Source organism: Theropithecus gelada, chromosome 7b (assembly GCF_003255815.1).
Source record: "Theropithecus gelada isolate Dixy chromosome 7b, Tgel_1.0, whole genome shotgun sequence".
Classification (NCBI taxonomy): domain Eukaryota; kingdom Metazoa; phylum Chordata; class Mammalia; order Primates; family Cercopithecidae; genus Theropithecus; species Theropithecus gelada.
In genome coordinates this window covers 25,961,129-25,977,759 of record NC_037675.1, presented here as the reverse complement: position 1 = coordinate 25,977,759, position 16,631 = coordinate 25,961,129, and the positions used below count along the sequence as shown (strand labels likewise).

The 16,631-nt window shown below is 42.9% G+C and overlaps 1 protein-coding gene across 4 annotated transcripts; it reads left to right on the top strand.

Moving 5' to 3' along the window:
* The first annotated feature begins 5,017 nt into the window (after nt 1-5,017).
* Nucleotides 5,018-8,338, top strand: LOC112628753 (granzyme B). Of its 4 annotated transcripts, none has more exons than XM_025391958.1 (5): nt 5,018-5,181; nt 6,211-6,371; nt 6,828-6,963; nt 7,177-7,437; nt 8,080-8,338. In XM_025391958.1, exons 1-5 carry the CDS (start codon nt 5,176-5,178, stop codon nt 8,221-8,223), a joined length of 708 nt encoding a protein of 235 aa, XP_025247743.1. In that variant the 5' UTR covers nt 5,018-5,175; the 3' UTR covers nt 8,224-8,338. The 4 variants fall into 4 exon arrangements, with proteins under 4 accessions (XP_025247743.1, XP_025247742.1, XP_025247744.1 ...); XM_025391957.1 differs by having other exon boundaries at nt 5,020-5,181; nt 6,224-6,371; XM_025391959.1 differs by having other exon boundaries at nt 5,112-5,181; nt 6,224-6,371; nt 7,177-7,242.
* Nucleotides 8,339-16,631: the final 8,293 nt, after the last annotated feature.

The window sequence follows — 16,631 nt, the reverse complement described above, 5'->3', positions numbered from 1 at the left end:
GAATTATCCCCAACCCAACATCCAGACCTTGTTCTTCTCCATCCTTTTTTGTTTGTGATGGTGGCTGGGCAACGATAAGAATAGGTAATAAGGAAAAATTAAAGGGTGTTCTAGTGGATACTCAAACTCTGGAAAAATAATAGATGTATGTCTGTCCTAGAAACAATTTTCTCTTCCCATCTCTGCCCTCTTCCCAATCCTTACTACCACAGAGGTAAAATGGAAATACCACATTCTCCGCTCTAATAAGTTACCTTAGTTCTTCTTTGCTGACAGATTTTTTATATCAAATTATTTTTTATTTTATGTACATATCCCAGAAATTCTGACTAGCATCCTATTCTAATAGGAATGCAGAGATAACTTTTAACTGAGACAAGAACTTCTTCTCTACAGGACAAGTGTGATGCAGTCCCATGCAATACCAGTACTTCAGGAGGCCAAAGTGGGTAGATCACTTGAGGCCAGGAGTTCAAGACCAGTCTGGGCAACATGGTGAAATCCTGTCTCTACTAAAAGCACAAAAACTAGTTAGGCATGGTGGTACACACCTGTAATCCCAGCTACTCTGGAGGCTGAGGCACGAAATTGCTTGAGCCCAGGAAGTAGAGGCTGCAGTGAGCCAAGATCGGAACAATGCACTCCAGCCTGGGTGACAGAGCGAGATGCCATCTCAAAAAGAAAGGAAAGAAAGAAAGAAAAGAAAAGAAAGAAAGAAAGAAAGAAAGAAAGAAAGAAAGAAAGAAAGAAAGAAAGAAAGAAAGAAAGAAAGACAGACATAATTTATTCTCTACAACATAGCTGAGTCTCATGGTCAAATGAAATCTGGGGCCAACTTCTGGCTCTTTATGCCTGTAGGTTCTGATTTTGCCATGACTTAAAAGAATGATCAAGCTCAGGGAAATCAGGCCACAACATCAGAATCAAATGTCATGTATGAGTGTGAAAATGTCATGTCATTGTGCTGTTCTCATTTACCTATAAGGATTGGCCTTGGCCACTTCCAAAAGGGACTAGCTGTGGTTCAGTGAAAGGCTAATACCCAAGAGTATTTCCTTTCATGGACAAGGCATGACATTCTTCTACAGATTAAGAAAGAACATCAGGAAATAAGGAATAAAAGCGAAGAGAGTGTGTAATCTAAATAAATTGTTCCATCACCATATGGTAGCCACTGAGGTACCTCTCTCTTCTGACAGATTCAGAATCTAACATCAGAGATATAGACAAAAGACTTTGATTCTTCAGCCCCTCCTTAATTTTTCTCCCCAGGGCCCTGAAAAGTATAGGAGATGGTGAAGTTTGGAGAAGACTTATATTACTAAAATTAGAAATAAAAGTGGAGATATTACTACCAAACTTAGAGAAATTAAAAGGACTATACAAGAATACTATCTACATTTGTACACCAACAAATTAGATAGTCTAGATGAAATGGACAAATTACCAGAAACACAGAAACTGCCAAAAAAAACTCAAAAAGAAATAGAAAATCCGATCAGATTCTCACTTCCATCACTGCTATTCAATATTGCACTGGAATTCCTAAACAGAGCAATTAAGTAAGAAAGTGAAATAAAAGGTATCCAATTATGAAGGAAGAAGTAAAACTATTTCTATTTGCAGATGGCATGACTGTATATAAAGAAAATCCCAAATAATCTACACAAAAACTAGTAGAGTTAATAAGCAAATTCAACAAATTTCAGGGTACAAAATCAGTTGTGTTTCTATACACAAACCCACAATGAACAATTAAAAAAAGAAACTAAGAAAACAATTTCATGTATAATAACATCCCAAAGAATAAAATACATGTGACTAAATTTAACCAAGGAAGTGAAAGAATTGTACACTAGAAACCACAAATAATTGCTGATTAAATGGAAAGATGTCCCATGTTCACGGATAGGGATACTTCATATTGTTAAATGGCAATACTTCCCAAAGCAATCTATAGATTCAGTGCAATCTGTGTCAAAATTTAAAATGGTCTTCTTTGCTGAAATGGAAAGCCAATCCTAAAATCCATATGTAATTCCATAGGATCTGAAAAAGCAAAACGAATATTGAAATAGAAAAACAAAGTTGGAGTACTGACACCTCTCAATTTCAAAACTTACTACAAGCTACAGTAATTAAAACAGCATGGCAAAGGCATAAGGATAGACATATGGATCAATGGAATAGATTCAGAGTCCAGAAATAAATTCAACATTTATGACCATTTGATTTTTGATAAGGATTGTCAAGGGGGTCTTGAACATTCAGTGGGGAAAGAATAATATCTTCAACAAATGGTGCTGGAACAATTTGGATAGCCACGTGCAAAATAGTCTAGTGGACTCCTACCTCGTGTCACATACAATAATTAAAATAAATCAACTCTAAATATGAGGGCCAAAACCATAAAATTATTAGAAGGAATCAGAAGTAATCTTCAAGGTTTCTGATTCGTCAGTGGATTCTTAGATTTGACACCAAAAGCACAAGAACAAAAGATAAAATTGATAAATTTGAATTCATAAATTTCTTTAAATTTGCACATGAAATGACAATATCAAGAAAATGAAAACACAATCTGCAGAATGGGAGAAAATATTTACAAGCCACATATCTGATAAGGACTTAGTATCCAGAATATATAACGAACTCTTCCAACTCAACAATGAAAACAAAAACAATGCAATTTTAAGAATGGGCAAAGGAGTTGAATCAACATTTCCCCAAAGAAGATACTCGAATGACCAGCAAACACATTAAATGATGCTCAACATCATTAGTCATAAAGGAAATGTAAATCAAAACCACGTGGCATACTACTTTACACCCATCAGAATGAAGATAGTCATTTTAAAATAACAAGTGTCAGCAAGGATGCAGAGAAATAGGAACTTTCCTATGTTGCTGATAGGAGTATAAAAGGGTACAACCACTGTGGAAAATAGTCTGGTGGTTCCTTAAAAAATTAAAAATAAGATTATTACATAACTCAGAAATTCCACTTTTAGGTATATATTCAAAAGAACTGAACACATATTGTTCATGCAGAAATTTGTACACAAATGTTTTTTGCTGCATTAGCTACAATAGCCAAAAGATGGAAACAATCCAAATGTCCATTGACAGATGAACAAATAACTTGTGGTATAAACATAATGGGAACATTATTTTGCCATTAAAAAGAATGAGTACTGGCATGTGCTACAGCTTGTATGAATCTCAAAAACATTATTACAAGTGAATGTAGCCAGCCACAACAGGTCATGTATTGTGTGATTCCGTTTATATGAAATATCCATAGGTGGTGGCTGCAGATTTTGAATGTGCTAAATGTCACTGAATTGAATATTTTAAAATGGTTAATTGTAGGTTATGTGAATTTTACCTCAATTTTTTAAATGGGTCACAAACTTATGTTTAGCATAATCCCCTTTTACTTTTAAAAAAGACAGATATTACATGAGAAAAAATGTGCTAGAGCATACTTCAAGACATTAAAGATGGTTATCAGTGAATTATGAGAAATTAGGTAACTTTAATTATTTTCTCTTTGCTCAAATTATTTAAAAATTACTTGCATGTTAAATTTTTTAATGCCTAGGAAAGAAAGACTATAGTTGTATTGACTAATAGTTTCTACAAGCATGGGGAAAATGCTTAATTTGTAGGGTTAAGCAAAGATAAAATAAATTGCATTGTCTGTACAATGTGATCCCAAGTATTTAAAACACACTGCTTATGGTAACAGTCAGTCTGTGGGAGACAGATTAATAAGTGATATTTTCCCTTCCTACTTTCCAAATTTTCTTAATAAACATATGTTATGACTATAATCAGAAAAAAAAATTTTTTAAACGTCTACTATGGGGCAAGCTAGGGTCAAAAAACAGAAGTCTGATAAATGTAGTTGGCTTGCTATTGACAAGGAAGACATTTACACTGGAATTCTATATTTTGAGATATACCATTCTTCATAGAAAAATTGTAAAATACAGAAAATACAAAGATGGAAACAGATCACCATAATCAAACCACGTAGAGAGATTTAGTTGTTTTTTTAATAGAATTGGGCACAGGCTGTTTAGAAACAACCATCTTTCACATCCATCATAACGATAGCATTAGTGTAGTTTGTTTAGCAAATGTTTACTGTGTGCCTATTATGTGCTGAGCCTGCTATGTAAGAAGTGTGGCTCTCTGGACAGGAGACAGAATACTAAAAAAGACAACTACTTATCTTTGGCTGCCTGGCATGCTTCCTCACTTCACATGGTATCAGCAGTTTAGCATTACAAACGTCCTTTAGAGAACCAGCCTTTTCTCATTCTTGGTTCTAGTGGCTTGAGTGGACTGACCCCAGCCTACCCAAAGTGGATTCAACTCCTAGCAATTCGTTAATCTAGCCCAATAAAATGTCAAGTACAGGACTTTTATTGAAAGCGTTCAGAAAAGAGGTGAACTCTCACACTAAACATTTGTAACTAAATAAAGGATGTTAGAAATTCCCTAGAAAGGAAGCTATGATAATAAATGGGTTGCTAGATGTGTCTAGTAGATGGTGGCCACACTTTGTTACTACCTTGTGTATGGCTCTACCATAGCCCTCCCCTAACTGTACTCTGGCTCCTGGCATTTGTCTCTTCAACCAGATGGTCAGCTCTCTAAGGGAAGGAGACACATCTCCAACATGCTTGGTTCTAGCACAAACTGCTAAAGAAACTATCCTGATGGATTTAGCAGCATGGCCTTGAGGCATTGGGGTTCTATCACTGGGAACTCAGGTTTCTGGTGCTTCAGTACCTCTACTGGCTGATACCATATCCTACAGTTCACTTCATATGCTTGGGTTCCTGCTCTGGGCTGAATAGGTAGTCTACTCTGAGTCATCAGCTGTGGGTGCTGATGTGGTCACTGCATGATTTTCACACAAGCACCCAGAGGACGTCATCAGGCAGAAGCAGTTGGGGTGGGCAGCATTCACAGAAAATCTGTGATGAGACACCACAAAACCAGAGGGGAACATGAAGTCACTGAGCCTGCTCCACCTCTTTCCTCTCCCAAGAGCTAAAAGAGAGCAAGGAGGAAACAACAGCAGCTCCAACCAGGACAGCCTTTCTGAGAAGATGCAACCAATCCTGCTCCTGCTGGCCTTCCTCCTGCTGCCCAGGACAGATGCAGGTGAGTGATCGTCTCCACCCTCGGGGGCCCAACCCCATCCCATAGGTCTCCTGCCCTTTCTCCACATTCCTGATCCATCTATCTACCAGGAATGTTCTGAACTCCAGCTCCCATTGTACCAAGACCCCCCAGGTGTGATGCTGGATAAGCTATCAGCAGGAATGGCAGAGCAGAAGGCCGTTCTCAAGAAGAGCCAGTGGGTACTATCCCCTCTCCAGAGCCCACCTTTGTCACCTGGAGAGCAGGACTTTCCTAGAAGTAAATGGCAGAGGATGGGAAACTAGAAAAGAGAAATATTAAATTATTCTAGAGTAGCCCTGGCTTCTGTTTCTGGGATAACACAGGTCCTTCTCTCACCGTCTACTTAGGAGAGAAACCCAGAGCTCAGCTGACAGCAGAACTGGTGCAATCACTGTCCTCAGAACACTGTTAATGTGTTTGCTCAGTCCCATTCTCCAACTCTGCTTTTCTTCCCTGGCCTTTGGTGGCCCCCCTCTTTCCAAGAATGAGGCACTATGGCAAGCCCGAACTTCCCTGTTTTCTAGAATTCCACCAGCACTGCTCTGCCAGCCCTCATCCAGAGGCTAACTGGAGCCAGTCCATAATGCAGCCATGAACATTTATTGGGCACCCACTACATGTCAGGTGCTAGGAAATAGGATATGACAGTATCTAGATCCCTCCACTTATGCTCTGGCCATTAGAAAGCAGCGCTATCCTAGAAACCATGGGACTCATAGGGTCTTGGAAACTCACCTGAAACAAAGCAAAGTCAGGAAAGGAATGATCAGGAGCCTCTGGGATTTCACTGTCCCTAAGACAGGTATGCTTGCCTTCGACTACATATGGAAGAAAGATTTACAGACCAAAGTCTGCTGTTCTTCCCTTTTACAGAGCAGGAAATTGAAACCCCTTCCTCCAGGCCCCTCCCAAGTCCAGGCTATCCCAGGTTCCCAAATGCCCAGGAATTCTGGAGCCATCAAGCAGGTGCCCACCCAGCAGATTCCATGGGTGCACACAAGCAGAGAGACTTTTCCTTCAGGGGAGATCATCGGGGGACATGAGGTCAAGCCCCACTCCCGCCCCTATATGGCTTATCTTATGATCTGGGATCAGATGTCTCTGAAGAGGTGCGGTGGCTTCCTGATACGAGAGGACTTCGTGCTGACAGCTGCTCACTGTTGGGGAAGGTGAGGAGCAGAAAACAGCCCACACCTTCCCAGAAACACTCCACAGAGACCCCTGCCTTCTTCCCAAGGAGCTCCTTGGGCTCCTGGGAACACATATGCCAGGAGGGCTCCTTAGAGCGTGAGAAAAGGGCAGGTAAGTTTGTGGAGACGGGGGAAGGTTGGTTCCAGAGGCGCTGCTGAAGTAAGAAATAGCAGAGTGACCAAGCCTGCCATATTTAGAACTGGGGGCATACTTTGGCATAAGAATACAAACTGAAGCAATTCCACCTGTGTTTCAAGGGGGAACCGACCCCTGAGAAACATGGCGCAATTACCAGAATTCCAATTCCTGGGGACAGACTGTCCCCTTAATTTCCCCTCAACTGCAGCCCTGCCCCAGCTGTCACCTGCTCTTCACTGTCTCTGGGCTGTATCCTCTGTGACTCCGCCCCCATCCTCACTCTGCTCTCTGTGCAGCTCCATAAATGTCACCTTGGGGGCCCACAATATCAAGGAACAGGAGCGGACCCAGCAGATTATCCCTGTGAAAAGAGCCATCCCCCACCCAGCCTATAATCCTGAGAACTTTTCCAACGACATCATGCTACTGCAGGTGAGGCACACTCCTGCCACTCTTGCTCTTCTTGAGCAAGAAGTCCAGTTGGTTCCACTCCCACTGTGATGCAGGCCCTTCCCTCCTTTCCATCCTGGCCTTTTGGTTAATTCCTGTGCCTCAGAGGAGAGAGAACACAGCATAGTCCCATCACTGTGTCAGGGCCCAGAAGTTCGTTGGCTGACCTGAACTTTCTTGCCTCTTCCCCACCAGCTGGAGAGAAAGGCCAAGCGGACCACAGCTGTGAAGCCCCTCAGGCTACCTAGGAACAAGACCCAGGTGAAGCCAGGGCAGGTGTGTGATGTGGCCGGCTGGGGACAGACGACCCCCGAGGGAAAATACTCACACACACTGCAGGAGGTGAAGTTGACAGTGGAGGAAGATCAAACGTGCAAATCCCGCTTACCCCATTATTACGACGGTACTGTTGAGTTGTGCGTGGGGGACCCAGAGATTCAAAAGGCTTCCTTTAAGGTGAGACTATGCATCTGCCTGGATTGGCTCTGGGGAGAAAGATGTTTGGGGAAGATCTGAGACCTGCAGACCTAAGCAGTGGGGAACTCCTTCACCCACTAGACTGTGGTCTTTCTCTCTGGAAAGAGAAAAGGGGACTAGACAGAGCTGGGGAGAAATTAGGGCCTCTGCAAACTTACGAGGAGGCTTATGGTGGATGTGCTCCTTTGGAAGGATGAATTTGCAACACTCTACCCACTCCAGGTCACAGATATTAGGAAACTGTGCCCACTGGGAGTGCAGTAATTACAACCAGGTGTGTCTTCAGAGGTCAGTACCCAACGTGGTTAATGGGCTGGTCCTCCATGGTGGATGTCAGCCCTCCTTGCCCGTTTCTGGGTCCTTAAACAGCCAACGGTCCCACATTCCTGTGATCCCAGGATCTGGGGGAGATGACGGAGGCTGGCCGCTGGGATGAGGTGAAGCAGTAACAATGTCCAGAGCCAGAGTTTGGCAGCTGGGGGCCACCAGCAGCCTGCCCTGCCCTCTCATCTCCCACATGCACGCTGTGCAAGTTGGCATTTTCTAAGCGGGGGCTTGAGATGGCAGAGAGGGCAGGACCCAGAGGAGCATCAACTCAGTCCTTCCACTCTCTATTCACAGGGGGACTCTGGAGGCCCACTTGTGTGTAACAAGGTGGCCCAGGGCATTGTCTCCTATGGACGAAACAATGGCAAGCCTCCACGAGTCTGCACCAAAGTCTCAAGCTTTGTACGCTGGATAAAGAAAACCATGAAACGCCACTAACTACAGAAAGCAAACTAAGCCCCCGCTGTGATGAACCACCTTCTCGGAGCCGAGTCCAGATTTACACTGGGAGAGGTGCCAGCAACTGAATAAATACCTCTTGGTTGAGTGGAAAGGCTGGTTTCTCGTTTATTCATTGACCCTCATTCTCAGGCACCAGTTCTGTGCTATGCAGGCCAATGACACAATTTTGCTGTCTTCTGCTTTCTCCTCTCCCCTCACCCCTTGCCACCTCCCCAAACTCCCACGCAAAGCTGATATTCAGCTCTTTCCTATCTACACCAGTTTCTCCAGGGCCTGCCCTTCTGCCAGGGCTGAAGCTGAGCACCAGGAGGCAACATGGACCACTTTGGTACTGGGGCTTAGCGAAAACTTCTTACCTCCTTCTCCAGTGTTACATGACAGAGAAAAAAGGGATAATACCATGGGACCTAACTCCTCATCCCCCACTGGGGCTCCTCATTCTCCCCTGGGCTCAGTTTCTCTACCCTGCTCTGAGCTCAAAGCTCAACTCGTCCTTCAGCCTCTTGGCTGCCCCTTCTCTTCATCCCTGCTGAGTGTTCTCAGAATCCACCAACTTTTGTCCTCTCCAGTCCACGCTGACCTGATCTGGGCCCTTCCTCATATCTATCCACCTAAGATACCCAGAGACCCATGTGGTTCCATAAGGGCCTTGCCACTGAGATGCCAGCTCATCTCATGCCCTGGCAGAGAGGGGCCTCAGAAAAACCAGGCCTGTGTGGCACCAGGTAAGACCCACGGAGGACAAGGCTGGCAAGGTCTCTCTCCAACCCTTGGCTCCATCTCTCCCCTAGGTAGGGCCAGCTCAACCCCTCCCATCCAGCCCAGTGTCCTCCCATACACTCAAGGTTCACTGCCCACCTGGGCAGTCAGCAGGCTGAGCCCCTTTAAACCTGTTCCTCTTGGTCACTGCTGGCCTCTAGGCTAAGATTCCCTGCTAGCCACCTGGGCTACATCAGCCCTTTGGGTTCAAAAGGACTCCTTTCTGCAGAAGGACTAGAAAGCACAATCTTTTCTATCAATCAACAAACAAATACTCATTGAGCACTTACTATGTACCAGGCATAGAGGGTAGTAAGAGAACACAATAACAGACTCTATCATCTGAACCCAAGTGAAACTGACAATGTTGAGAATTTCCATCCAAATTGTTTCACTCCCTTTCTATCCTTCAGATTAGTTCACAAGATCGAGATGTATATGGAAATCCATGCGATTAAAGTATTTGTATCTTATTTTTATTTCTGGTTTTTCTGAGGCCCCTCTCTGCCAGGGCATGAGGTGTCCTGGCATCTCAGTAGCAAGGCCCTTATGGAACCACGTGGGTCTCTGGGTATCCTAAGTGGGAAGATATGAAGAAAGGCCAGCTATTCATACAGTTTGTATGAATATTGTCATGTGTGACTCCAGAAAAACAATGTATGGGATTTGAAAACGACTTTAATCATTTACTTTCCAGACATGAAGTTGTCAAACTGTTCAAAGGAGCATCGTCTTCACCTAGGGGAAGCGTAGCAGGGCGGGAAGCATAGCAGGGCAGGAAGAAGACAACTAGGGCAGGCTTATTTTCATTTGTTTAAAAAGTAGCAAGGATGAACGTTATTATAAAGATTCAAATTGTAGGAAAAACACCCATTTGATTGGACCACCAGAAGCATAATCCCTGTCATTACACAAGCTTATACCTGTACAGAATGAAACTGGAATCAGGAAGGCTCACGCAGGCTGAGAAAATGGAGCAATGCCTCTATTGTTTAGGCCACTTGATTACTGCTACATTTGTAGTTTCCAAAACTACCTGGACTTGTGAATGTTAGGAAGTTCTTGGCTTGGAGGTCACCGATAGAGTATATGACATTTTGTTGAATGAGGGTTGCCCTGTGTTAAGCTCACCCTGCTAAACACTCCCAGCAGTCACCTCTCCAAGGTCTTGCCGCTAATATGGAGTACTGCCTGGGAGTTGAACAGAAGTACTAGCTCTAGGTTAGTGCTTCCCTGTCCCAAATATACACAGCACTACACTATTGTGGCATGGAGTAAAATCTCCCTCTAGGATCATGTAACTATCAAGGACATGCCCTTTCTCATCTCAGTGTGCACTAAGCATGCTGCAACACAATCCTTTTTTTTTTTTTTTTTTTTTTTTTGACAAAGTTTCACTCTGATCAGCCAGGCTGGAGTGCAGTGGCGCAATCTCAGCTCACTGCAACCTGTGCCCCCTGGGTTCAAGCAATTCTCTTACCTCAGCCTCCTGAGTAACTGAGATTACAGGCGTGCACCATCACACCCGACAGATTTTTGTATTTTTAGTAGAGACAGGGTTTTACCATGTTAGCCAGGCTGGTCTTGAACTCCTGACCTCAAGTGATCTGCCCACCTCGGCCTCCCAAAGTGCTGAGACGACAGGTGTGAGCCACCACACCCAGCCGCAACTCAATCTCTTAATCTTGGGCACTTTTATAAAATAAGTGAGTGTCACACGGTTTCTGATTTGGAACTGGGAAAAAAAAATATCCCTGCACCTAAGAAATACTAATGACTTGGCTCCTTCATTGGAAAAGGAAAACGCAGGAAGCAAAACAAAATAATAGCATTTTTTAAAGTTGCCTGGTCGCGTCCATAATCAGTTTAGGTATGATACTTACTTTGGGGAAATGGTTCTGTGGTTTAAAACAAGTTTGAAAACCATTGTTGTAGGCCTTTATCCACTTCTGAGCAAGAAGAAAGAAACAAAGTTTCAGGAAAGGGTAGTGACTGACTGAAGATATCACAGAAGTTAGGACAGAGCCTGAACAGAGCCCACGCCCCCAGATGACCAGGCCAGAAAGTAGCTTTAAAAGTCTTCTAATGCTCACCCCAAGATGACTTTCTGGAATCTCCAGACAATAATTAAGTTTGTGCTCAGACACCTCCCTGGAGAGAAAGACTGTGGGCTTCTCCAGCAGCTGTTTAGTGAGAAGTATTCAAAGCAATTCCCTTTGGTAAGCTGAAATCTGTCCACAGGTGTATTTAGGTGGACTCAGAGGCAGGTAAGTACTTTAAACATGCTGACTCCTTCAAATCTCCTTGGTCTGTGGAAGTTTGCCCCCAACCCCTACGATATGAAGAAATAATCTTTCCCTTGCTTAAAATCTCTATAGTGTCCCTACTGACTCTAGGAAAGGAAATGCCTCAGCCCACTGAGATCCACTCCCACCATGCTTCTTTTCCTCCAGGGCCACAGGAAGAATCAGGTCCCAGCACAGCCAGAGAGAGAACTGCCAAGTGGGCTCATGGAGAATATAGACTCCAAAGGAAGCAAAATCTTGTTAATTTGTTTCTGGGAATATGTATTGTTATGACTGCCTTCCCAGCCCACCACTATGCTTCTCCCAGTACCACTCTTTGTGAACTTACACAACTTATAGGGTTTACTTCTTATCTTGGTAACCCACACAAGATTGTTTTTTACCAACTAACATATGTTACCATGGCAGCAATGTACCATATCACTTAGAAGCAGCTGACCTGAGAGAATTGCAGAATAGCTTATTGAAGACTGAAAATAATGACAGCTGAGAAACAGCTACCTGCAAGATTGGGATGCTGTGCTACAGGATGTAGCATATGCTTTTAAGCAGTAATAAATATATAGTGTCGGTTCTTTCATAGCTAGAATACATGGTTTTGGAAACAAAGAACGTTTCCAAACATTCCTTGCCCCTCTGATTAGGAGTTACCCCCCTGGTTATTAAACCTAATGAGCCACATTAAGAGTTTTTGTTTCTGTCTCCATAATCTTGAGCTTTGCTGGTCTAGAGGTCTCAATTCCTGAGAAGGAAATCAACAGTCAGATAAGTAGGTTACTTTACTAGCTGGGTGATTAATCCTGATTGCCATGGGAAGATGGGATTCACTGAGATACCTCTTAATATTTCCATGACCATTAGTGAAGGTAATTGGAAGACTACTGTAGCCCAATAAGATAAGACTACTAAGACCCTTTATTTTTTTTTTTTATTATACTTTAAGTTCTAGGGTACCTGTGCACAACATGCAGGTTTGTTACATATGTATACATGTGCCATGCTCGTGTGCTGCACCCATCAACTCGTCAGCACCCACCAACTCGTCATTTACATCAGTTATAACTCCCAATGCCATCCCTCCCGCCTCTCCTCTCCCTATAATAGGCCCTGGTGTGTGATATTCCCCTTCCCATGTCCAAGTGATCTCATTGGTCAATTCCCACCTACGAGTGAGAGCATGCGGTGTTTGGTTTTCTGTTCTTGCGAAAGTTTGCCGAGAATGAGGGTTTCCAGCTGCACCCATGTCCCTACAAAGGACACGAACTCATCCTTCTTTATGACTGCATAGTATTCCTTGGTATATATGTGCCACATTTTCTTAATCCAGTCTGTCACTGATGGACGTTTGGGTTGATTCCAAGTCTTTGCTATTGTGAATAGTGCCACAATAAACATACGTGTGCATGTGTCTTTATAGCAGCATGATTTATAATCCTTTGGGTATATACCCAGTAATGGGATGGCTGGGTCATATGGTACATCTAGTTCTAGATCCTTGAGGAATCGCCATACTGTTTTCCATAATGGTTGAACTACTTTACAATCCCACCAACAGTGTAAAAGTGTTCCTATTTCTCCACATCCTCTCCAGCACCTGTTGTTTCCTGACCTTTTAGCATGAAGAGCTGTTGAATTTTGTCAAAGGCCTTTTCTGCATCTATTGAGATAATCATATGGTTTTTGTCTTTGGTTCTGTTTATATGCTGCATTATGTTTATTGATTTGCATATGTTGAACCAGCCTTGCATCCCAGGAATGAAGCCAACTTGATCATAGTGGATAAGCTTTTTGATGTGCTGCTGGATTCGGTTTGCCAGTATTTTATTGAGGATTTTTACATCAATGTTCATCAGGGATATTGGTCTAAAATTGTCTTTTTTTGTGTGTCTCTGCCAGGTTTTGGTATCAGCATGATGTTGGCCTCATAAAATGAGTTAGGGAGGATTCCCTCTTTTTCTATTGATTGGAATAGTTTCAAAAGGAATGGTACCAGCTCCTCCTTGTACCTCTGATAAAATTCGGCTGTGAATCTGTCTGGTCCTGGACTTTTTTGGTTGGTAGGCTATTAATTATTGCCTCAATTTCAGAACCTGCTATTGGTCTATTCAGGGATTCAACTTCTTCCTGGTTTAGTCTTGGGAGAGTGTAAGTGCCCAGGAAATTATCCATTTCTTCTAGGTTTTCCAGTTTATTTGCATAGAGGTGTTTATAGTATTCTCTGATGGTAGTTTGTATTTCTGTGGAGTCGGTGGTGATATCCCCTTTATCATATTTTATTGCGTCTATTTGATTCTTCTCTCTTTTCTTCTTTATTAATCTTGCTAGTGATCTATCAATTTTGTTGATCTTTTCAAAAAACCAGCTCGTGGATTCATTGATTTTTTGGAGGGTTTTTTGTGTCTCTATCTCATTCAGTTCTGCGCTGATCTTAGTTATTTCTTGCCTTCCGTTACTTTTGAATGTGTTTGCTCTTGCTTCTCTAGTTCTTTTAATTGTGATGATAGGGTGTCAATTTTAGGTCTTTCCTGCTTTCTCTTGTGAGCATTTAGTGCTATAAATTTCCCTCTACACACTGCTTTAAATGTGTCCCAGAGATTTTGGTATGTTGTATCTTTGTTCTCATTCGTTTCAAAGAACATCTTTATTTCTGCCTTCATTTCATTATGTACCCAGTAGTCATTCAGGATCCGGTTGTTCAGTTTCCATGTAGTTGAGCGGTTTTGATTGAGTTTCTTAGTCCTGAGTTCTAGTTTGATTGCACTGTGGTCTGAGAGACAGTTTGTTATAATTTCTGTTCTTGTACATTTGCTGAGAAGTGCTTTACTTCCAACTATGTGGTCAATTTTGGAATAAGTGTGATGTGGTACTGAGAAGAATATATATTCTGTTGATTTGGGGTAGGGAGTGCTGTAGATGTCTATTAGGTCCGTTTGGTACAGAGTTCAGTTCAATTCCTGGATATCCTTGTTAACTTTCTGCTCGTTGATCTGTCTAATGTTGACAGTAGGGTGTTAAAGTCTCCCATTATTATTGTATGGGAATCTAAGTCTCTTTGTAAGTCTTTAAGGGCTTGCTTTACGAATCTGAGTACTCCTGTATTAGATGCATATGTATTTAGGATAGTTAGCTCTTCCTGATGAATTGATCCCTTTCCCATTATGCAATGGCTTTCTTTGTCTCTTTTGATCTTTGATGGTTTAAAGTCTGTTTTATCAGAGACTAGGATTGCAACCCCTGCTTTTTGTTGTTGTTGTTGTTGTTGTTCTCCATTTGCTTGGTAGATCTTCCTCCATCCCTTTATTTTGAGCCTATGTGTGTCTCTGCATGTGAGATGGGTCTCCTGAATACAGTAAACTGATGTATCTTGACTCTTTATCCAATTTGCCAGTCTGTGTCTTTTAATTGGACCATTTAGTCCATTTACATTAAGGTTAATATTGTTATGTGTGAACTTGATCCTGTCATTGTGATATTAGCTGGTTATTTTGCTTGTTAGTTGATGCAGTTTTTTCCTAACATCAACGGTCTTTACATTTTGGCATGTTTTTGCAATGGCTGGTACCGGTTGTTTCTTTCCATGTTTAGTGCTTCCTACGGGGTCTCTTGTAGGGCAGGCCTGGTGGTGACAAAATCTCTAAGCTTTGCTTGTCTGTAAAGGACTTTATTTCTCCTTCACTTATGAAACTTAGTTTGGCCAGATATGAAATTCTGGGTTGAAAACTCTTTTAAGAATGTTGAATACTGGCCCCCACTCTCTTCTGGCTTGGAGAGTTTCTGCCGAGAGATCTGCTGTTAGTCTGATGGGCCTGCCTTTGTGTGTAACCCGACCTTTCTCTCTGGCTGCCCTTAACATTTTTTCCTTCATTTCAACTTTGGTGAATCTGACAATTATGTGTCTTGGAGTTGCTCTTCTCGAGGAGTATCTTTGTGGCATTCTCTGTATTTCCTGAATTTGAATGTTGGCCTGCCTTACTAGGTTGAGGAAGTTCTCCTGGATGATATCCTGAAGAGTGTTTTCCAACTTGGTTCCATTTTCCCCCTCACTTTCAGGCACCCCAATCAGACGTAGATTTGCTCTTTTCACATAATCCCATATTTCTTGGAGCCTTTGTTCTTTTCCTCTTTTTTCTCTAGACTTCTCTTCTCACTTCATTTCATTCATTTGATCTTCAATCATTGATACCCTTTCTTCCAGTTGATCGAGTCAGTTACTGAAGCTTGTGCATTTGTCACGTATTTCTCGTGTCATGGTTTTTATCTCTGTCAGTTCGTTTATGGCCTTCTCTGCATTGATTATTCTAGTTATCCATTCTTCCGCTCTTTTTTCAAGATTTTTAGTTTCTTTGCACTGATTACGTAGTTCCTCCTTTAGCTCTGAGAGGTTGATCAACTGAAGCCTTCTTCTCTCAACTCGTCAAAGTCATTCTCCATCCAGCTTTGATCCGTTGCTGGCGATGAGCTGCATTCCTTTGGAGGGGGAGATGTGCTCTGAATTTTTGAATTTCTAGCTTTTCTGCCCTGCTTTTTTCCCATCTTTGTGGTTTTATCTGCCTTTGATCTTTGATGACGGTGACATACTGACGGGGTTTTGGTGTGGGTGTCCTTTCCGTTTGTTAGTTTTCCTTCTAACAGTCAGGACCCTCGGCTGTAGGTCTGTTGGAGATTGCCTGAGGTCCACTCCAGACCCTGTTTGCCTGGGTATCAGCAGCGGAGGCTCCAGAAGATAGAATATTGCTGAACAGTGAGTGTTGCTGTCTGATTCCTGCTCTGGAAGCTTCGTCTCAGGGGTATACCCCACCGTGTGAGGTCTGAGGTGTCGTTCTGCACCTAGTGGGGGATGTCTCCCAGTTAGGCTACTCAGGGGTCAGGGACCCACTTGAGCAGGCAGTCTCTCCATTCTCAGATCTCAACCTCTGTGCTGGGAGATCCACTGCTCTCTTCAAAGCCATCAGACAGGGTCATTTACCTCTGCCGAGGTTTCTGCTGCTTTTTGTTTAGCTATGTCCTGTACCCAGAGATGGAGTCTACAGAGACAGGTAGGCCCCCTCGAGCTGCAGTGGGCTCCACCCAGTTCAAACTTGCCAGCAGCTTTGTTTACCTACTTAAGCCTCAGCAATGGCGGGCGCCCTTCCCCCAGCCTTGCTGCTGCCTTGCACTTAGATCTCAGACTGCTGTGCTAGCAATGAGGGAGGCTCCATAGGCGTGGGACCCTCCCATCCAGGTGTGGGATATAATCTCCTGGTGTGCCATTTGCTAAGACCCTTGGTAAAGTGCAGTATTAGGGTGGGAGTTACCCAATTTTCCAGGTGTTGTGTGTCT